The sequence below is a fragment of the Gracilinanus agilis genome, chromosome 2, assembly GCF_016433145.1.
Source record: "Gracilinanus agilis isolate LMUSP501 chromosome 2, AgileGrace, whole genome shotgun sequence".
NCBI classification, from domain to species: Eukaryota; Metazoa; Chordata; class Mammalia; order Didelphimorphia; family Didelphidae; genus Gracilinanus; species Gracilinanus agilis.
The window spans coordinates 141,861,849-141,886,234 of record NC_058131.1 but is presented as its reverse complement, the minus strand read 5'-3'; the positions used below and the strand labels follow the sequence as shown (position 1 = coordinate 141,886,234).

At 35.6% G+C, this 24,386-nt stretch overlaps 1 protein-coding gene across 1 annotated transcript in view; it reads right to left on the bottom strand.

The window, feature by feature from the left end:
• The window catches only part of CFAP61 (cilia and flagella associated protein 61), a 368,321-nt gene that overhangs the window by 329,779 nt on the left and 14,156 nt on the right, over nucleotides 1-24,386 (bottom strand). The window contains exons 3-6 of the mRNA XM_044659499.1: nucleotides 24,083-24,159; nucleotides 23,095-23,162; nucleotides 22,711-22,837; nucleotides 4,653-4,785 (exon numbers count right to left, since the gene is read on the bottom strand). Of these exons, the coding sequence (XP_044515434.1) occupies nucleotides 4,653-4,785; nucleotides 22,711-22,837; nucleotides 23,095-23,162; nucleotides 24,083-24,159 (405 nt within the window). The remainder of the gene's footprint in view (nucleotides 1-4,652; nucleotides 4,786-22,710; nucleotides 22,838-23,094; nucleotides 23,163-24,082; nucleotides 24,160-24,386) is intronic.

Genomic DNA, 24,386 nt, shown 5'->3' with positions numbered 1-24,386 from the left:
CCAAATAACAAGTGATTGTTTGTCTTGTTTGCGCTCGTGAACAAAAGCAGAGTCGCTGCAGTTGTCTGGCTTCTATGTAATTTTAGGCCCAAGGCTCAGCAGAGGCTGATTAACCAATCCATCTACCATATGTGCAGAAAGAGGTTGCCAGCTTCATTCTCGGCAGGGAAAATTGGCATCTATCTTGGTTCACATGGAGGTGTCTTTCCAATCTACAACAACACTGGTGAGGCTAAACTATGATGGCCTGAAATACCTTTTGCTGGCTTCCCATTGAGCTGCAAAGTGTATGATAAGAATGTATTATTTATAAGATCGCTGTTAGGAATGTGCTATTACACTAATGGTTTATTGTGTTTAGAATTTCATTTCAAATGGCATGGACTCACATCCTAATGAAAATAAGAAAAATATGTTTTGATGTTAGGAATAAAGATTTAACATTTTCAGTTTTACAACTTGTTATATCACCATCAAAGCTTCATATAACATATCAAAATAGGACATAATGATGGCATATAGTACTGGCTTGATACTTTAGAATTATGTATAAAAAATTGATTTATTCTTGTTGGATATCCTTCCAGTATCTGTCCTGAACTGAATAATATACTCAAATATGAAATTTAGAGAAGCAACCAAAAGCCCCAATGTTTTCTTACATCTTGAGGAAGGTTATTTAACAGTTTATAATTTTACAATTTTGGGATATTTAAGGAAAAATTTCTTAATGATTAATCTTTCAAGGTCCGTGTTAGTTTTCATTAAATAGCATAAATGTCTGCAACTATATTGTATTTTAAGGCTAGACTTTTTTCTTCATTAATCTAATTGTCAGACATGATTGATCGCTGAAGAAAAAAGATTTCTATTTGTGAGTATGATCTTTTATTGAAAGGGCAAGAACATAATTTGCAAAATTAGTTTTGGTTATACTCTAGGAATCTATAATGTAAAAAATACCTAGATGGCTAACATATTTCAGGGAGTTTGTCCTTCTTTTATTTACCACCAGCTTGGGTCCTACTGGTCAGACACTTCCTGACTAGCTGAACAACCTCCAACCCATTGGGCATCCCCCATCTGGCAAGACCCTCTATCCCTCAGATCAGTAGGGCACCCTCTGACCATTCATTCCCTCCCCCTAATCAATGCCAAAACAGATGCTCTGCCCATCTGTCTCTCTGAACCTTCCTCTGCTGCTAACTGCCCCTCCTTAAGATAACAGTTTTGGGTAAACACCAGATGACAATGGATGATGGAATAAAGTTGTGTCAAGCAAATTATAGCAAGCCAATCACGCAAAACCTGTCCAAGGAAGCCACTGACCAGTGGGGAGCCCTATACCAATTCCGAATCCTTTAAGCTAGGCAAAGGTATGACGATGGCATAAAGGGAATTTACACAGCAGGGTTCCCCAACTGCCATGGGGTAGGTTTTGAGTGACAGGGACTTGGTATACTCTGCTAGCTTCAATTTTGCTCTGTCATCTATTGTCATCTGGTGTTTACCTAAAACTGTTAACTTAAGGAAATGTGGCTAGGATCAGGGGGAAGGTTCAGAAAGACAGATGGGCAGGTCATCTGTTATGGTATTACTCTTGAACCTGAAAAGAGCTGCAGACCCCAAAAGGCAAGCCTGATTTAGGATACAGATGCATTCTCAGTACTTTCTACCATCCATTTTCTCCAAGAAATGATAAATTTCTACACACTAAATGTTTCACAGTATTTGATATGGAGCAATTAGAACCTCTTTAAAGACTCCCCCCTTAGGATAGCCTTGAAGGATTTCTTTTCCTTTGGCTTTTCAGTAAACTTTCAGGCTATATAAGTTATAAAACATAAAATGTGACAGTTAAAAATTGGGGTTGAGGGATCCCTGCATCTTTCTTCACAAGTCCTAATGAACTCAATTAGCTAAATATATCTCCTTCCTTCTACAGAACACAATGACTTCTATAGCATGGCCTGATTTTAAACTGACTGGATATAGTTTGCTCACAAAGAATCCTTACTGGAATCAACATGAATCATTTTATTCTTCCTCAAACCAGTTTTCTTCTCACTGTGTAAGATTATGCTTTGGTCATTTCTACATCAGGCAAAAAAGGGCACTGTTTGTCTAAACAGTTCTTGGATTCTCCCTTAGCCCCCATCTCTTTACTATTAGGCTACAAAGAACTAGAAATAGTAAATTAGAATGTAATTAGAAGGGATTCATGAGTCAAAAATCAATGGGTTTGAATATGGAAAAGTTCCTTCAGTATAAAAATATAAGTATTTTGAAAAAAAGATTTTAATGTATTATTTCAGAGCATTTAGATAGTTATTACATTTAGAAATTAATCTTCATGCCTCTTGGTACCATTCCAAATTAGATGATATAACCTTAATTTTATAATTCACATTTAATATCACAGCATTAAAAACTATCGTAATATTAAGGATATTAAGAACATTTTAATTCCAAGATCAGGAAAATAGCTTAAAATAGGCCTTACTTTTTTCAAAATTATGTTTAAAAAAAGAAACAAATAAAAATATCCCATAAGTAAAACTGCTAAATTTCCATTTTTAATATTTATAAAGATAAATGATGGAAATTTTCTCTTTTACCAATGAGAGTCAAAGATTCAGCTGAAACAAAATTAGAATTTGTAGTAATCTCAGCATGAGTTGAGATATCGCTAAATATTATCGAACAGTGCTGGACAAAAGGGAGCTCAATAAATACTCGTTGGTGATGATATGCAAAGAATAAGCACCAGAGTGATTCAAAATATTAATCTCTCATAGTCAAAACAACATCAATCTAGTCTTACTCTAAAGGGAATAAGACAAGAGAACAAACCTTTAAAAATAATGTCCTTTTTCATGTAAGATAAAAGCAGGATTTTAGCTAACAATTTAGATTATTCTCTTATCTTATTTCCTAAGACCATCAGCATAAGGTTCCATTAATGATACTGCCAGACATATTCTTTAATAAGCACCCATAACAACATGAAGTAAAAAAAAAACACTTGGAGAGGTGTTTAATTAATTTAAAATAATTTCTTCACTTTCTTCAAAGATCCTTAGAGCTGAATACGTGATGGTGCCATTATTTTTTGCAACAGATGAACTCTCACTAGAAATTCACCAGCAATCCTAGGGTTTTGAGATCATTAACTAGTTTATGTAGTTAATTAGAAATCCTGCTACATCCAGACTTCACAATAGTTGATTATGATATAGTATATCCAATATTTAAAATGGGTTGGTAAGTGACAGTTTAACAAAACCACCATTTTTCTGTACATTGTGAAAAGAAGAAATTGTGAGAATTTACTAGACAAACTCAGGAACAAGATAGTATTATTCTATCTTGTTTAAAGTGCTGTGCTTTCTTTTGAGAACTCACCTATTATCCAAACCTACCAGAGTTTTGCCTTTCATAGCTAAGGATCTATGATGTCTATCAGGAAGCCCTAGTCCAAAGGCTTACAACCTCTCTCACCATTTCCTGTGTCATACCTACTATAATAATTTGGAAATTTCCTTCTTTTCCCCACTTGACATGAAAAAATAAAGAAGCTATGTGTACCCTAAATCTGTTAGCTTATGTAGTAAAAGCAAGATTCTAGAGGTAGCCAGGTGGCACAATGGATAGAGTGCTGTGTCTGGAGTCAGGAAAATGTGAGTTCAAATTCTATGTTAGACACTGACTAGCTATGTGACTCTGAACAAGTCACTTACCTTCTGATTGCCTTAGTTTTCTCAACTGTAAAATGATGATGACAATAATACCAACCTCCTACAGTTGTTATAAAATAATATTTGTCGTTCAGAGTGGGCATTAAATAATGCTCATGTTCTTCTCTCCTAACCTTTCCCCCATGCAATTTAAGCTAATTTTTTGCTAAAAGGTATTGAGATTTGGTTGGCTCAAGGGACTCAAAGGCTCAGAGTATTGATGTCACTTGCTCATCACCTGACTACAAAGCAGTCATAAACTGTTCCAGGGAAATGTTGATGCAAAACTGATGCTTCAGGACAACTCTGGGAGCATCACTCAACTCAATTACCATAAGGTATCTTCAATGCCTAGTCTTGCTGAATATACTTCTCCTGCTATAGCTAAGTAAATCTGTATTTTGTAAACTGTTTAATGACTTTTGAGTGACTCTTTTTTCCCCAATAGAAACACTAGTCCAGAATAGCTTCCCAAGATGGAACAGAAGACCATCAACATAAGTAGTGGAGAGGATGACGGCTACAGAGATTACTGGCATCACCATGGTGGCAGTACAGAGATCGAGCAAGGCAGAACAAAGAAAACAGTCATCAAGAAAAGTCAAGAAAGAGCAGTACATCAGCTAGATGGTGCTGTAGATAAAGTTCTAGGTCTGGAGTAAGGAAGACTTGTCTTCCTGAGTTAAAATCTGATTTCAGACACTTACTAGCTGTGGGCAAGTCTTAACTCTGCCTCAGTTTCCTCATCTGTAAAATGAGTTGCAGAAAGAAAAGGCAAACCATATCAATATCTTTACCAAGGAAACCCCAAATGGGGTCACGAAGAGCTGAAAATGCCTGAAGAGCAATAAGGAACAATAAAAGCATGTATCTCTTTTGAAGCAGAGTAAATCCTGAAACAAATTAATTACCAACCTCACATATAACAGAATAATTCTCTTCATCTTGGGCATCTATCAATTCAGCAAGAAAGTATTCACCATAGGTTTCTTTCAGAGAAGTATCATGACGCATAAAAATTGGCATGAGATCATCATGGTCTTCCACCCTATAACACAGAAAATAATTTAAATTGAGCAGTCTTAACAATTATTCATTCTTATGTTTGCTAGTTCTTTTGTTAGCTACACAGGAAAATGAAGGCCCGACATATTGATCAAACTCATAAGAGTTAGTTCAACTCTACATTTCACTTTGCTGCACAAAATTTAGGAAAAAACAAGAAAAAATGATTATTACAAGAATTTAGCAGTTTATTTTGTGTATTATCTTTAGTCAATCAATAGACATTTATTAAGAGTGTACTGCGGGGGCAGTTAGGTGGCTCAGTGAATTGAAAGCCAGGCCCAAAGATGGGAGGTCCTGGGTTCAAATCTTACCTCAGACACTTCAAATCTGACCTCAGATACTTCCTAGGCATGAGATCCTGGGCAAATCACTTAACCTCCATTGCCTAGTTCTGCTTTAGAACCAATACATAGTACTGATTCTAAGACGGAAGCTAAGGTTTTTTTAAAAAGTGTACAGCTTGCTAGATACTTATGCTAAGCACTAGAGATACAAAGAGAAGCAAAAGACACTCTCTTCCTTCAAGGCGCTTACAACCTAATGTACTCTATATTATGTATAAATGTAATATTCAAGGAAATAAATGAGTCCAAGATATTTTAGTATATCTAAAAAAAGCACTCTTAAATGAATTTTGATTAATGAAAAAAGTAGAATACCTGAAAAAAATCACTTAATGATTTATATATGATGGTCTTTAATGTTCATAGTCTAGGCCAGTGTTGCCCTTGGCTACCTCTCATCACTTGGTAAGATCATAAATTTTCTACTGAAGTGGTATCTAAGCACTTTTAGTCTTTGAAGCCTCTCATAACCTGGCCCCCCAATGTATCTCTCCAACCTTGTTATACATTACTCTCATTCCTATACTATAAGGTCTAGCCTGATTAACTTCCTTGCTATTCATCATATAGTATTTCTCTCCCTCTCCCCCTCTCTCTCTTCCTCCCTCCCTGGTCTTTGTATCCTTAGAACCAAGCATGATATCTGAAACAGAGCACATGCTTAATAAATGCTCCCCATTTAATTAATTGATTCACTGAAAGCAATTTTATATTTTTCTTTGTTTCATGGATTTCCATGACCAAAGAATTCATCACCCAGAGACCAGTCAATTTATGACAAACCTCTCTAGACTGAGCAAGATTAGTCTTTGGAAAGAAGACAACAGTTTGCCCCTGTGATCATAGTTGAAATCTTTCCATCATGATATATTATATTATAGCTTGCTCATGCTCCATCAGCATAATAAAACTCAGGATTACTCCATTCCATCATAAGAGATCAAAATGGGATTTTGTGGTTCAGATTAGACCAATGAAGACCCCTTCTGATTCAATAGTGACCATAGTGGAATAATGGGAAAGGAGTTATATGCTGCTGAGAATCCCTTATTTAATTCTTGGGAGTCTAAGGTGAAATCTTTGTACAATGATCTGATACACAACTAAATAAACAACCATATTCTTATTATAAATAAAACAAGAGGAAGAGAGGCTCACAAATTTTCTTTGGAAAGTCAAATGAAGTCAGTAGAAAAGTTGGTTTTGCCACCAAAAAAAGGGCAACAAGAAACTTTTTTCATGGGACACTCAATCAATTTACTTTGTAGTGCTCATGGTGGACAAGAAAATCATCATAGACATGGCTATACTTTATGCACTAACATCTATTATAGAAGGTGAAGAAGAAAAGAAATTCTACCAAGAACTTGCCAACTTCTTCCAAAATAAGTCAATGTAATACCTTAATAATTGAGGACTTCAATATAAAGATGCACATGAGGAGAGCAACAAAGAATTTGTTGGGAAATTAAGCTGAGATTAAAAAACAAAAAAGAAGAAGAGTATGGTATAAACAGGATCCTCATAATAATAACTATAATAATAATACCTACTACTTTCATACTACTTTGAGGTTTGCAAAGTGATTTAAATATTGTTTTATTTTATTCTCACAACGCTGAGGTATAGCACTATTAATTTTTATTATTATTACTCCCATTTTGCAGATGAGAAAACTGAGACAAAAAGAGGTCAAGTGACTTGCCCAAGGTTAAGATCAAAGGCTGGATTTGAGCTCAAACCTTTCTGATTCCAGGTCTAGCACTCTCTCCAACTATGCCACCTAGCTGCCTCTACATTATGAATAATTTCTTCAAGAACAGAGAAATCGCTTTTTGTGGTAGTAATCCACTAAAAATAAAGTAGATGCCCACTGATTGGGGAATATCTAAATGAATTCTGGTACAAGAATGCAATGGAATATTACTGTATCATAAGAAATATTAAAGAATTTAGAGAAACATAGGAAGCTTTAAATAAACTGATTCAGAATGAAGACGAACTGAGAAGGCAATATTGCATAATGACTATAAGGATATAAAGCAGTGGTTTCCCAAATTTTTTTGGCCTATCGCCCCCTTTCCAGAAAAAATATTACTTAGCCCCATGGAATTAATTTTTAAAAATTTTAATAGCAAGTAATAGGAAAGATAAATGCACCTGTGACCATCACTGCTTCCCTGGATCGCTGCAGCACCCACCAGGGGGTGGTAGCACCCACTTTGGGAATCACTGATGTAAAGGGAAAAAATGTTTTTTTAAAAAAAAGGAAATAAAATACAGTGTAATTAAAACAACCAAGCTTGGTCCCAGAAAAGAGTTGGAAAATGGATTTTTCTCCTTCATAGAGGTGGGAATTATGGTCACATAATTAGCATAGAGACATAGTTGATGTCTTGGTTGGTTTTGCTGAACTGCTTTTTTTTTAGTCCGTTATAAAGTATGGCTGTCTGAACAAGAAAAGGGGAAAATAAAGTTGATTTTAAAACAAATGTCATTAATTAAAACATTTCTTTTAAAAAAGAAAAGAAGCAGGACAAGCACTGGAAACATCATGAAAATAAAACTGATTATTAATAGTCAGGAAACTCATAGTTACTGACTAGGAATCATTATAGAAGTGTTTGGTTGGAGGCAGGTCATCGACTGATCAGAGTAAAAACCAAATTCTACCAATTAGAAGAAAAGACAAAGATGAAAAACTGCATGCAATTACAAAAATTTCAATTTAAACAAGTTGTCAATGCAGAGTAAAATGAGCAGAACCAGGAGAACATAGTACACAGAAAGTAAAATGTTGCGGAACAATCCAATGTAATGGACTTTGTTACTAGTAGCAATGCAACAAGTCAGGACACTCCTGAAGGACTTATGGGAAAGAATGCTAACCACATTGAGAGAAAGAACTATGGAAATAGAAATGCAAAAGCAAAACATATGACATCACTTATCACATGTATATATGGGTATGTAATTTGGAGTTTAAGCTTCAAAAGATCACTCAACAGCAAAAATGAATAATATGGAAATAAGTATCAAATGATAACATTTGTACAACTGAGTGGAATTTCTTGTTGGTTCTGGGAGGGGAGAGAAAAAAAGGGGAGGGAAAGAAAATAAATCATGTAAACATGGAAAAATGTTTTTAAATTAAAATTAAAAATTTTAATAAACTGTCAGCTAAAAATATAGACATTGTTTCTGATTATCAACACTTTTTTGAAGAATTTAACTGACAGTCATTATTAAGTATCTCCCCCAAATGCAGAAAGTGCTTTGTTAACAGATGTTAATTTATTTACCAAATGCACCACCATGACAACAAAGGGCAATGCAGTTTATACTTCAAATCACTTCCCACACATTATAATGGAAGAGAATGGAAGAAAGCAGAAGAAGGTAAAATAAGATTATAAGAAAATGTAGTTTGAAGATCCAACTAGAGAAAATCCCAAGGGTATTTATAAATGAGCCTGGGAGGAAAACCAATAGATGTGAAATGAAACAGATCTACTAGTATTTCTACAGCAATCTAATCTCACCACCAGCAATGATAAATGACACTTTACTTATGCAATGATCCTTTGAGTAACAGTAGAAAGAACATATAGGTCAGGTATTCAGAAAACTCAAGTTTAAATCCCAGCCTGGATACTTATTAGCCATGTGACCTGCACATGCCACTTAATTTGTCTGAGCTTTGATTTCCTTATTTGTAAAACAGGAATGTCAGTATTTGTACTACTTCATAAGATCAGTAGAAAGAAAATGTTTTCTCAAAGAACTATCAAAATGGTAATTCTTCTTCTTCTTTTTTCTCTTTATACTCTCTCACTTGATGATCACAGTTCCAGTGAGTTTGGTTCCTATTTCTATGTTGATGATTTCCAGATAATAATCATAATGATGATAATGATGACAAGAATACTTCTATGTTTGTGAAGTGCTTTATAGATATTACCTCTTAACAATGACCCTTAAGGGATAGGTTTTATTATTATCCTCATTTTACAGATTAGGAAACTGAGGTAGACAAAGATTAAGTGATTTGCTCCTAGGGTAACAAAGCTAGTAAGCACTTAAGGCTGAATTTTAACTGGATTATTTCATACTCTGGCTCTATCCACTGTGCCTCCTAGCTATCTGCCAGAGCTATATATTCAGGAAGTCAATCAATAGACACCTATTAAACACTTACTATAAACTAATCACTTTCTAAGCCATAAGAATACAAGGAAAAGCTCACTCCACTTTTCACCTGCAGCTCTGCTTTGTCTGAACTCCACAAAACAAGAAAAATGTGCTTTCTCCAGTCAAAGTGTAAGCTCTTTGAGGTCTGGGACTTTCTTTCTTATCTGTTTCTAAAGATCTTAGCACAGTGCCTGGCATATAGTAGGTGCTTACTGAATTGAAAAAGAAAAAAAAAAAAGGCCCTATCTAAAAAAGTATACATTCTATGGAGAAAGCAATATGTAGATGAAGGTAATGTAAAAGAGGAAAGTATTAACTACTGAGGACAAGACAGGGAAAGGCCTCTTATAGAAAATGGGATTTGAGCTGAGGCTTGAGGGATTCCAGAGAAACTAAGAGGTGAGAGGAGAGGAGAGGGCAGGGCAGAGCAGAGCCCTAGTCTCTCTTCTAAATTTCAGTCCTTCATCACCAACTGCCTAATGGATATTTTGAATAGGATGCACATGGGGCATATCAAGCTCAACAAGTCCAAAACAAAACTCACCATCCTTCCCTCCAAAATATATTCTTCTTCTGAATTTCCCTATTACTACTGAGGACACCGTGATCCTTCCAAGCACCTGGGTATCATGGTCAATCTCTTTCCCATATATGCACTCTCACTTCCCCAAATATTCAATCTGTTTCTAAATCTAGTCATTTCTTTCTCCTAAATATCTCTTGCATGTCCTCTTCTCTCCTTCCATACAACTATTACCTTAATTCAGTCTCAGATCACCTGTGAGCCAAGATATGACAATACCTTCCAACTGGACTCCCTTCCTCAGGTCTCTCTCCATTCTAATCCATCCTCCATAAAGCTGTCAAAATGATTTCCCCAAAGTTTAGACCTGCCAGGGCACTCCACTATTCAATAAAGTGGCTTCCTCTGACCTTAAAGATCAGATATAAATATCTCTGTGGAACTAAAACCTCTTTACAAGCTGGCCCCTTTCAATCTTTCCAGTTTTCTCACTTAATATTCCCCTTCATATGCTCTTTGGCCCAACTATACATACCACAGCCTGTTCCCTAGCTCTCTAATTTTTCATTGACTGTTCTCCTGTCCAAATTCAAGATCCATGACAGAAGAGATTATTTTTGCTTTTCCTTTGTATCTCCTTAGCTTAGCACAGTACCTGCTACATAGTAGATGCTTAATAAATATGTTTGATCGGTTGGTTAATTATTGTTCAAGTCAGCAAGAGCCAGCAATACCTCTGAGCCATTCCCTAGCATACTTGTGTTCAAGGTTATGACTCCTGAAGAACCCACCAAAAAAACTACATTGTACAGTTTTGCCTCTAAACTTTGGATCACACTTGGTATTTCCTTCTTCTCTTCTCTGTCTATTCAGGTCTTAGCAGTCCTTCAAATGCCAAATTCTTCCAAGAGATTTCAACTACTATACTCTTGAATACTGCAGTCAATTGTGGTACCTGCTCTAAATTCCTATAGCACTTACTGTCTTCTCCATCTAATATATGTTTTCTTGTTTCATTAGCTAATTTCTCATATCAATGTGTCCTGGTTCTGCAATTAGAATTTAAGCTTCTAATGGCCAGGAAGATGCTGCTATATGTCTCTAATAGTACCTAGTAGAGTCGCTTGAATGTAACAGGAATCGAATATTTGCTAATTGACCCATACCCTATACTTCATATGCAAAACTAGATAACATCATATATATATATATATGTAACTATATATGACTATATATATGTATATATATAAAATAACGTCATGAAAATATATCAGAAACCAAAGCAACCAGCCACGGGCCCTACTTTCCTTCAATTCAATATGAGCCCAAACAATAATGAAAGAAGAGTGAGTCCAGAAAGCCTGCAACCTCTATATAATAAACCATTTATTTTCTTTTCTATTTGGACATTTTCTAGGGGTTTTTCAAATAGGTGAATATTACCATGAAAATCTCTCATAATTACACTGAAAATCTGTGACGACAAGGAAAATGGCTAACAAAATCATGTTTAGTCATTTTGAAAAAATTATTAAGGGTTATAACAGTATTCATTAATAAGAAATTAATATTAATTTAATAAAAGAAAAATTAATTCAATATCACAATGACTTTAATTAAATTATTTTAAGGAAAGTATAACATGAACATCAAAATCAACTATGTACTAAGAATTCTTATTTTTATGATAGTCACATAAAGTATTAATATGTGAACGTAAAAATCAATAATAAAGGATTCAGAGGAACCTCAGAGGCTAAAGAATATTCATGACTACTTGCCAGGCCAAATAATCCAGAATCATGTCTTTAATTCTTTTACGATAAGTTAAAAACAACAACAACAACAACAAAAGATTCTTTCCTTTAGGTTGTTCCCCAAAATGGATAAGAAGGAACTTACCCTGGAAATGCATTCCTTTGGGTAATTGATAATTTATGATGTTGCATCAGCCTCAACTGCTAATGGTAATGTATGACATCAGCCTCCCATACTCTCAAATGACATACAAAAAATTCCAGCCCCAAAGACACAAAACACACAGGCTATCAAAAATAATTTGCTTAATCCATTTTAACAGTATTTGTACTTCCACGTCATTATTTCTTAGGCAAGGACCACATCTTTCTCAGAAACCTTACCCAACAGTGGCAGGCACACATTTAGCTTTTGATTAGTGTTTTGATGATGATGATGATTATACAATGGCAATTGCATAATTCTCTGAGTGGAAAACAACAATTAATTACACATTTCAATGGGAAATGATTCTGCAAGATCTCAATATATACTAATTCATTTTAAATATTTTTAGCAATTGTAAGCTTTTTGAATTTAACTCATTTTAACATAGTAGATTATAGATCATTTAGAGACAACTCAGGCTTTTTAATATTCATTAAAGTACTAGAAAGGGCAGCATAAGAAAATAAAGCAAACCTTTAAGCTTAAGACATTAATTTGTATGAAAAGCAGCATTTCACATTTTGTCTCTCTCCGTGTGTCTCTCCTCTTCTTCAAAATATGACCCTGTTTAAAAATCTTAAAACTGTTTACCTCTTTCGCAGAAAAGATACAAAAAAAATTGTCACCTATCTTGTCACTCACATGGACCTCATATACTTAATGAACATTAAAAAAATAATAATTAACTAATTTCCATCAAGCCTTTAAATTTTAGAGGAACACTTGCCAACCCAATGATCATACAGATACATCATTATAGAATTCCTCTTAGTATAGACAGTATAACATATCAAGACAGTATAACATGCTTATGCAATATATATGTGTATATATATAAATTATATATATATTTAAATTTCTGCTCAATTTGCTTTACTATCCCAAAATCTTTACTGTTCCATTGTACTACTAGAATTCTTAAGAAATCATATAGTTCTAACTTTGCTCAAATAGGTCAACTAATTCATTTCTACAAGTTTTTTCAGTCTCAAATTTAGCAAATAAATTGTGGCTAATTACACAAGTGGGAAAAATCAAGATCCAAAGGACCTGCTAGCATCCAAAGCCATAGCAGTAGCAGGGCCACCTCCCTGTTCATATTTCACATTCAGGGTAAAAATGTCAACTGCTAGATTATATTTTTCTGCTCCAGAAGTTATTTATATTGCATGTGTTCGCATTTTAAATGTATTCTTTGAATAAATGATTCTCTGAATTTAATGGGTTTTTGATGAAATGCTAGTATTTTAATGAAAAAAGTGAAGAAAAAAACATTAAAAAAAGAAAATACCTACAGAATCAGATCGAGTCTTTTTAAGAGCCAGATTCTGCGGTGGTTTAAATATTAAGCCTCAAGCACAATATTTCAACAAAGGACAGAAGTTGCCCTAATCCTATTCCTTGTCTTTGGGAAAGCTTGCAATACCTTTCTGACAGGATTGTTCTGGGGGAAATAATTTACAAATTTTAGAGCTGGTGCTTTCTCTTTGCAAGTTATTATGTACAAGAAAGCAGGGGCACACGTGCTGCTCACGTAAAACAAAGCACTTTCTTCTTTGCAAGATCTCTTGTGACCTCTAGTGGACAAAACACTGGAAGGTACCCGACAGAATATTTAATGAAAACTCTTTTTATATGAATAAAGCAAGACTAGGGAACTGAAATAATTTGTGCAAGATCACACAGGTGATAACTGTCATACCTGCAATTCAATCTTGAGTCTTCTGACAGCCACATCCATCTGATGACCTGTCGTCTCCATACATAAATTTTGCCAATTCTGCCAATTTAATAATTTTCAACTAGAATAGGGACATTTCATTTGTATGCCCCATAAAAAAGTTTCATAGTATTAACATTTTTATGTAATTGACTTTTTGGCTAAGATTTTTCAAAATGTTCCTAAAATTAACTATTAAAAATTTTTCAATGCTATATACTACCAGCAATCTTCAGACAAATTATTAGAATATGACTTAAGTGTTCTATCATGGCTTTCATTTCTCTCTGTAATATGTTGATTAGACTAACAAGTTCAGGCTGAGCCATGAATCAGAATTACAAAAATGAAAAATGGGATTTTCCTCATTTTTAGAATACCTTTAGGACATTCAGTTCATAGACCAGAGATCCAATAAGCAAAGAATATTTTTTAGAAACTAAAAACCTTATTGTGGGAAAAGTCTGAGATCATATACAAGTTCTACACTTATAGGCCCCACCACCACTACCACGGGTTCAGAGAAGCTTTCTCATATTTCTTTTCTGAGGCCAAGCTTGGTCATCACAATTTCAAGCATTCAGTTTGGCACTGTTTCTATAGTAGTTGTTTCTTCCACTTCTATGATTATAATCATTGTGCCATCTTCATTTCTTTTACATCAATTCATGTCTTTCCAGTCTTCTCTGTAATCATTATATTCACTGTTTCTTTCAGTAGTCATATTCTAATATACTTACATACCATGATTTATTATGCTATGTAATATGTAAAGTTGTCAGGGAACTGTTGTAATATAAATATATTTATATATTATATTATGTATATTATAAATAAATATAAATAAAATGTAATATAAAGACTTTATCTTTCTCTATAAAAAGTAGCACAGAGGGGGCAGCTAAGTGGTCCAGGGGCTAGAGAACCTGGCCTGGAAATTGGAGGTCTTAGTCTCAAATCTGGCTTCAGACACTTCCTAGCTGTGTGACCCTGGGCAAGTCACTTAACCCCTATTGTCTTAGCACCAATACACAGTATTGATTTTAAGACAGAAGGTAAGGGTTAAAAAAAAAAAGTAACAGAACATCCACAGGACATACATGTTTATTGCATTTAGAACATATTTTAAAAGAAAGTAGAAAAAATCAATAAATTTTTAATATGAATGTAACTCTAAATTAAATATTTACTCATGATGCTTGTGGCAAGCAATATATCTTGCAAAAAGTATATTTCCTCTAGAAATGTTTATAGAGTCAAGAGAGTTTTGAAGTAGCCCCGTATTCGTTTTTGCCATTTTACTCTACATAAATAAAATGTTCAAAAAGATAGAGAAATATATCATTAAGGTCATAATAATGTGTCATAATAACAATGAAACTTTAAAAATCTCTTCAAAAAGATAGGAAAATAGTAATAAGATCATAATACTATAACTACAACAATGATATTTCTGAAAAATTTCTTTCATGAGGCAGCAAGGTAGCACAGAGTCATGATTGGAGTCAGAAGGACTTGGGTTCAAATCTAGTCTCAGATACTACCTAGCTGTGTGACCCTGGGCAAGTCACTTAACCCACATTGCCTAGCCCTTTCCACTCTTTTCTCTTAAAATTAATACTAAGACAGAAGGGAAATTTCTTTTAATTGAAGAGTTGGATAATTTCTATACAAAACTGAGAGTCATTCATTCAGGTATGTAAGTGTGCATTCACCTCACAACAAACATGCATTCACATAACAAAAATGTATATAATTATATGCAACATACTGTATTAGGAACTGGGGGAAATACAATTAGATGGCCCTGGTCTCCTTATAATCTAGAAAATACACACACAAGGGATACTACTGGTGGGGTCAGGGAAGATGTTTATGACAGGTATTGTCTCCAAAGGGATAATTCATAAGCCCTTTTATCCTAGGGTTAACAAATTGGAACTGATCTTAAGTTCTAGACTGTTCTAAGAGTCTTGGAAGAAACAGCCAGGCAGTTATCTTTAAGCTGGCCACGATTATGCAGGCTGACATTAATTATGCATTTTGCAACAATCATAATGAATTAGTTGCATAATAAACTATCCGAGCCTAATTTGTATCAAGATGCTAATCCTGAAGACCTTCCATAGAGAGTAGAAACACTTTGACAGAGGATGAATGTATCAGACTTAAAGCTGAAAGGGACCTTAACAGTCATCTGGCCCAAACTTTCCATTTTACAGAAAAGTAATCTTATGTTTGAGGATTTTGCTCAAGGAATTACCCGAAGGCAGTCACAGAATTAGTAAGTGGTAGAAGCTAGATTTGATGCCATTTGATTTGCCCTAAATCCAAACCCAGGATGCTTTCCACTATATCACAAACCAGAGTTGTAGCAGTTATTTATTTAAGCATACAAGCCTGTATTCCACAATCACCTGTAGCCAATTGTTAACACAATTAAACAGTCTTCTTCCTTTATCCACTTTCTCCCTCTTACCTCCAATAAGGACAATCTAAGCTAAAAAATAAAAGTAAGGGACATCTGGGTGGCTCAGTGGTTTGAGATCCAGGCCTAGACATGGGCGCTCCTGGGTTCAAATGTGGACTCAGACACTTTCCAGCTGTGTGACCCTGGGCAAGTCACTTAATCCCCATTGTCTAGCCCTTACCACTCTTCTGCCTTGGAACCAATACATAGTATTGATTCTACGATGGAAGGTAAGGGTTTTGATAAAATAAAAATAAAAACCTTAAATTGAGAGGGTTTATTTAGCTATATTCGTGGGTATTTTTGGAAAACTCCTCAGCATTCTGTCAGTAATCATAACAGATCATAATTGTCAAAGCCAGTACTTCTGTGACTTTTGGTGAACTTTTGGACCTAAAGTAATTATCTTTAACTTGGAAAATCCCTTCCTTTCAGAGTAAATGGAATATCTTTCCTGAATTTCAAAAGATGAGCATTTTTCCCCTAAGATTTTGACTAAAATAAGGAGTTCCTTCTGACTTCCCTAGTTCTGTCTATTATAACTACTTTTGTGGTTGTTGTTCAGTTGCTTCAGTAACGTCCAATTCTTTGTAACCCCATTTGAGGTTTTCATTGCAGAGATATTGGAGTGGTTTGTAATTTCCTTGTCCAGTTCATTTTACAGATGAGATAACTGAGGAAAACAGTTAAATGTCTTGTCTAGGGTCACACAGCTAGTTAGTGTCTCAGGACTGGTGCTCTATTAATTTCACTGCTTAACTGCCCTGTTACTATGCCTATTTACCCTATTACAAAACAAGAATCTTCTTTACTACCTTTGATTCTTCCTACTCTCTTCCTTTCCATAACCTATCAGCTACCAAGTCCTGTCCATTTTACCTTTCTATTAGCTCTCAAATCACTCCATCCTTTTTATTGTCACTGTCATTGTCCTAGCACAAATTTTCATAACACTTGTCTTCTGCATCAGACTTCTATCACTTCCCTCAATCAATCTTTCACATGGCTATCAGATTGATCTATCTTACCAATAAATATGAAAGTGTTACTCCTCTGCTCAAAATCCTGCAGAGATTTCCTGGTAATGGATTAGTAATTAATCATGGTTAATTGATAAATAACCAATTAACACACCTATCTACTTTGTGCCAGGTACTATTCTAGGCTGTAAATGGGAGGAGAGAGAATGATAATAGACTGAAGTAATAGTATTTCTCTGCATGACAGCCAAGGGCTCCCCAATTGTGATGAATCCCTAACCACCCAGCTTTATATTACATCAGCTTCCAGTCTATGAGACTCTAGACAAATTAGACTATTCTCTGCTTTACTTTCTTGCCTTCTCTCCTTCCCTAAAAATACACTGTATGCTCTTGCCTACTCTGCCTTTGTTTACACTTTGCTTAGATATTTTCTTTATCCTGGAGTGCCCTGACCCCCATGTTTTGCTTGTAGAATTCCTATCCATCCTTTAAAATTTAATTCAATTTTTGAAAAAGAGAAGAATTTATGAATAAACAAGAGATAGAAAGTATTGTCAAATATAAAATGGATAATTTTGGTTACCTTAAATTTAAAATGTTTTCTATAAATAAAACTAATTTAGACAAGATTAGAAGGAATGAGGAAAGTTGGGAGGAAAATTTTATAGTGTCTCAAACAAAGGTCTCATATCTAAAATATAGAGAGAACAACTTCATCAAATGTATAAGAATGTGAGCCATTCCCCGATTGGTAAATGGTCAAAAGATATGAACAGACAGTTTTCAGATAAAGAAATGAAAGCTATATATAATCATATGAAAAATGTTCTAAATAATTATTGATTAGAGCAGTGATGGTGAACCTTTTAGAGATGGAGTGCCAGGCCCTGCCCCAACCCCAAGCCCAGACCAAGTGCCATGTTCATCCCCCCAGAGACCTTGTGCCCTATGCCTCCCCCCAAACAAATGCCATGCACCCCCCACCCCACACAGGGGAAGGAGAAAGTGCTCCCATTGGGCTATTGGGAGAAGGGGCAGGTGAAGTGAGGAATGTTCTCAGCAAGTATAGATATGGGGAGGGGAGTGGCCTGAGCACTCTGTTCCCCTCCAGCTCTGCTGCCTCTGAGCAGCTGCTGGCCCACCTTACTCCCTGTGAGCTCTCATTGGGCTGCTGGGCAGAGGAATGGGTGATATGAAAAAATGTCATCAGTCATGGTAGAGAGGGGGAAGGGAGCAATTCTGCCCTGAGACCTTCTGCCTTTCTAGTAATGAATGGGGGGTGGGGTGGGAGAAGGTGGCCTCATGCCCACAGAGAGTGCTCAATGTGTCATCTTTGGCACCCATGCCATAGATTCACCATCACTGGATTAAAGAAATGAAAATTTAAAAAAACATTTTAGAATTCTCCTTGTATTTAATTCTATAATTAACAGATACCTATTCTCTGATATTTAAAAATTGTGTGTAATGGGGATAATCAAGGGAGTTATCCTAGATATTAGCCTGGCATACTTCCCAGGCCTGAGCTCTGGTCAAATCTGCTTTCTAACCCTCCTCCCTTCAACGGAAGTCTGAGAGATAGCTATCAAGAGTCCCAAGCCACATGTACAAAAGAAAGGAATAAAAAACTGAGAGGGAAAGTTGCTGTTCCTTTTAAAGATTACTGAACAGATAGCCCTTCCTGCTCATAGTTCCCAGTGATACAGACCTCGGGAACCAACTAGAAGTTTCTGGTTTTACCAGTCCTTTAATCAGGGCCCTAAGCTTGAAGACCTTCAGAAGGTACCAAAGCACAGGTTCCGGCTGGTAAATGGAGGTGGGAGGTCTCTAGATCACCTCCATTGCACTTGTATTTCTTATTAGTTTTGAATCTCAGAGATGCCATTGGATCTTTTTACTTTCCACAACTCTTTGATTAGCTTCAGACTTGAAAACCATTCCTTGCTGAGGTGGTAAATACAAGATATATGAAGCTAGGGCTAGTCTATTGTATCTCTAACTAGCCTAGTTGCAGACACCTTCTGATTTCTCTAAGGCTGTGTCCTCTCTATAATCTCTTTATTAGTTTTCATATTTTTAAATCTCACTTAAATTATTACATTTTCATCTCTGTGGGGGAGGAACCTGTCTTAATTATGTTTCTATCCCTTTCAGTACCAGGAATAGTGTTTCACACATCTTAGATATGTAACAAATAACTGATAAAGAAATGAACTAAAAGCTACTTGGTTTTGTTTTGATTTTTTTTTATCTGAATGGCTAGTTCATGATTTCATCTACTATAGTCTGCTTCCAATGCTAGTGTCATGGTGAAACTAAGTTCTCAAAGACTATGTCAGAGGAGTACCAGCTCCCAAACTAAAACGGGGGCAAGTCAAGGACCAGCAAAGGAACATGAGTCTGCCATCCAAAGACTAATCTAATTTAGGGCAAGGTGGCTTTATTATCAGAAGGGCAGTTAACAGGTGATGAATGTTTTGGCCTATTAACTAATAATTAGGCAAAAGTAAGTTATAGTGCAGTTGTTGACCTGGATGACAGTTTTGATGGGGTTGCAGTCTCTATCAATGAAGGGAATATTCACACTAAAGAATGAATGAATGAGGCATTTGTTAGGCATTTACTATATGTGAAGTACTGGGGTATAGTTAGAAAAGTAAGACAGTTCCTCTCAATTCAAATACAAATACAGCAAATATAAAAATGTTTTTGATATGCAATAGCAAGGAAATTAATTAGACTTAAAGCTCTGCAATTTATATAATCAAGAACTGGAAAATTTTACCCTAGAATGTAATGATTCTAAGGATTGATTTTTAAATGATTTAATTCATTCGCTAATTCAAAACGTTCCCAAAACCATGCTAAATCTAGGATATAAAGGCAAAAACAAAGTTGCCCCATCCTCAAAGAGTTTACATTCTATTGAGAAAAAATAATACATTCATAGATAAGTGGATACAAAATATATACAAAATGTAGTGCAGAGGAGAGTACTAAACTTGAGGATACAGAGATGCAACAACTCAGAGAATCAAAAAAGGCTTCCTGAAAGCTGAACCTTGAAGGAATCTAAGGTTTCCAGGAAGCACTGAGGAGGAGAGAGGACATTCTAGACATAGCAGCTAGTCAGCCAGTGTAAGGATAGGGAAGCATGAAATAGAATGTCATGCACAGGGAATAGAAAGTAGACCAATTTTGCTGAAACAGAGAGCATGAAAAAAATAACATAAAATCAGTCTGCAAAGCTAAGTTGTAGCCAGATTATGAAGGTCTTTTAATATCAAACAGTAACAGAAATATTATATGATGATCAACTATGAAGGACTAAAATGTTATCAGCAAAGCAAGTATTCAAGATAACTACAAGGGACTCATGAAGAAAATGCTATCCACAGCAAAAGAAGGAACTGTTGGAATCTGAGTACAGATCAAAGCATGCCATCTTCAACTATTTTTCCTTCATGAGATTTCTATCATATGTGATATGTGTCTTCTATCATGGCGAGCAATATGGAAAAATGTATCATATGAAAGTATAGGTATAATCTGTATCAGACAATTCACTACCTTGGACAGGGGAGGGGATAAAGGGAGAAAAATCTGAATTTCAGAATGTCAAAAATTATTTCTACATATAACTGAAAACTTAAAAAAAATTTTTAAACCATCTGCCAAGAGGCTGTTTTCTGTCAATAGAGAAAGTGAATATCCACACCAGCAGTCACAATTCTTTGAAGTATGACAAAAAGCATACCCAAGAGTAACAGGAATTGGTGATCCATGGGCTACAGTAATTACAAATCTTCTATCAGCTATTCCCTATATTGGTACCACATTAGTCAAATGAATTTGAGGTGGCTTCTCTGAAGAAAAGGCTACACTGACCCGATTCTTTGCTTTCCACTTTTTCCTACCTCTCATTATCTTGGCTCTAGTAATTATTCACCTATTAATCCTTCATGAAACAGGCTCCAACAAACCAGCAGGTATTAACCCTGATGCAGATAAACATTACATTCCACTCTTATTATACCATTAAAGATGCCTTAGGATTAATTCTCATAATACCAATTCTACTTTTACTAGCACCCAGGAGCTAGTCACTCAGGTGACCCAGACAACTTTATATTTAACGCTCCTCCTCATATCAAATGTAGAGTGTCATTAAGGTAGCATGATACCTCCAACTGCTTTTCAGAAATCTCAGACTAAATGCCCAATAGAAATCTTAAAACTCAATATATCCAACACTAAAATCATAACTGTTCCCCTAAATCTTCCCCTTCTCCAACTTCTCTATTACTTTATGGCCACCACCAACCTCTTGGCCCCTCAAACTGGAAATCTAAGTGTGATAACTCAACTCCTCACCATCTCTCACCCCACCCCCCCATGACCAATCTGTTTCCAAAATCTGCTGACTTCACCTTTGCAAAATCTCTTGAATAAGTTCCCTTCTCTCCTCTGACACTGCTATTACCCAGGAACTGGCCCTCATCACCTAGCACCTGGATTGCTGCAACAGCCTGCTAGCAGGTGTGCCTGCCAAAGTCTCTCCTCACTCCAATCCATCCTCTATTCACCTGCCAAAGTGATTTTCTTAAAACACAGGTCAGACCGTGTCACTCCCCTACTGAGTTAAACCAGTGGCTCCTTATAACCTCTAGGATCCAATACAAAAGCTTCTGTTTGGTATTCAAAGCCCTTTAAAACCTACTCCTCTCCAAATCACTATCACCTTTCTAGTCTTCTTACACCTTATTCCCTGCCATGTACTTTTTTTTTAACCCTTACAACTTTTGTCTCAGAACAGAAGGCATAAGAGTGGTAAGGGCTAGACCAATAATGGAGAACCTTTTATAGACCATATGCCATCCCCAGCACTCCCCACCAGAGTCCAAATGTCCCCCTCTCTTGACAGGGGAAGGAGCAAGTGCTCCCATGCTGGGCAGAAGGGAAGGTGATGTAAAAAAAATGTTCTCAAGTGCAGTGGAGAGGGGAAAGGGTGCAACTTGCCCAAGTCCCTCTGCCTTTCTAGTAATGAACTCTAGCAGGCAATGGTGCCTGTACCCACAGAGAGGTCTCTATGTGCTCTTTTTAGCACATGTGCCATAGTTTCACCACCACAGGGCTAGGCAATGGGGGTCAAGTGACTTGCCCAGGGTCACACAGCTAGGAAGGGTCTGAGGCCAAATTTGAATCTAGAACCTCCTGTTTCTAAGCCTGGCTCTCAATTCACTGAGCCACCTGACTGTCTCTACATTATGTAGTCTTTCAATGTAGTGACACTGGCCTCCTAGCTGTTCTAAGAAAAAGATGCTCCATTTCTCAGCTCCAGACATTTTCTCTTGCTGTCCACCATACTCAGATTACTCTTCCTCTTCATCTCTGCCTCCTGGCTTCCTTTAAGTCCCAACTAAAATCCCATCTTCTATAGGAAGGCTTTCCTGATCACCCTCAATTTTAGTGCCTTCCCTATGTTAATTATTTCCTATTTGACCTGTGTACTGTTTATACATATTTGTTTGCTTGTTTCTTCCATAAGATTATGAAGTTCTGGAGTGCATGAACTGATTTTTTTACTCTTTTTGTATCCCCAAAGCTTAGCAGTGTGCCTGGCATATAACAGGCACTTGAAAATGCTTACCAACCACCTGACTGGCTGATTACCAGGGTAACTATCATATAAATACAAAAGATCATTACCTGGCTATGCGAATGAACAGCTGAGGGCAGTGGTGATGTCTGGGACATATATATATACAATATTCATCCTCAAAGGTTAAACATGGAACTGCCCCAATTGGTTCAAACACAGTTACTAAAGCCGAACCTAGAACATAGGCATAAAGTTGGCATTATGATTTTTTCTATTGAAGCAGTGTTAAAATATAAACATCCATGTATTTTTAAAAAGTAGTTTTGAATTCAAATTGTATTTGAATGTTTCATAATGAACTATATTTGTATGGATTAAGTCTGAGGCCACATTTAATACATTCTAGAGAAACACCATTTGAAGTACATTACAAATTGCCATTTTAACATACTGAAAATATTGAGGTTAAAGTGTGACTACAGAAATCTTACCTAAACTCATGTAGGCTGGAATTACGAGAAATATGAAGTGAAGTTCTGGCACTGCCTTAAAAACTGTCCTAAGAAGAAAACAGATACTTTTAATAATGAAGTGATTTCATAAGAAAATATCCTAACAAAAATAAATGCCATCTCTTAAAAAAAAAGCTCACAAATGCAAGCAGAATAACTTTCTCTTTAAACCAGGAGGATATAAAAATCTTTAAGACATTTTTATTTCTTCCTTACATTTTTTATATCTCTTAATCTTTTAGTTTCCTATATTTTCTTTTATTTCAACTCCTAGAGGCAAAAGAATAAAAGACGTCCCTATAGTTCAACACAACAGATTTCTGCTCATATTAACCCTTGACCTGGCATCTGGATGGTCTGGTTTGATATTACAAAGTAACTTGAAGACTGAGGACACCACCATCAAATGTGATTCACTGTCTCTGCAAGCTGCTGGAGACTGAATCCACTAACTTATGTCTCTGTTTATTACACTGATACATCATATTACTTGTGAACCTAGTCTATTGGGTTAATAACTGTTTCATAAAATAACCTCGGAGAAAAAGTGATTTTTTTAGAAACATCATCAGCTTGTTAGGCTTCATGTTCAGTCATGCGCTTTAATGCACATTCTCCCTGTCCTGTCCCATCCCCCTAAAATCAATTTGTCCAAATGCCTCCATTACTGACATGTATGCCTCAAATAATAACTGGTTAAAGACATTGTGTAATATTTTGTCATAAGAAAAAACATTCAAAGAAATTTCCTTTTAGAAATAATGTTTCCCTACTTTGTTCAAACATAAAAATGCTTAAATGTATTTATAAATTAAATATGTAAATAAAATATCTCATATAATTTCAAATAAGCTTTTTATGAATTATATATATTCCCTTTTCTTGTTACTTTAATATTTGTGTAGCTCATTTTCATAGAATTGAAAACCACACAAGCTTCTCTAGCTGCAATGGCATATGAACTCACCTAATAATTTCTTTGCAACAGGCAATGGAATATTCTTCAACAGACACAAAAAGATGCATAAACAATGTATTCAATGGCTATAATACAAAAAGAGACCAAGAATGAATAAGTCTTTTACAAATATTAAATTTCTAATAATTGGTCTTTTAAGATTGAATTAATATTCTCTCTAAGAGGAAATAGGTCTGTGCAATATCACAAAGATCTACTTATATAAAATATCAAAACCAAAATGACGAAACCACCAGCTGTGTTTGACATGTTTCCTGTCCCCATTCAGTCACTCATAGCCTTCTGCCTCAAT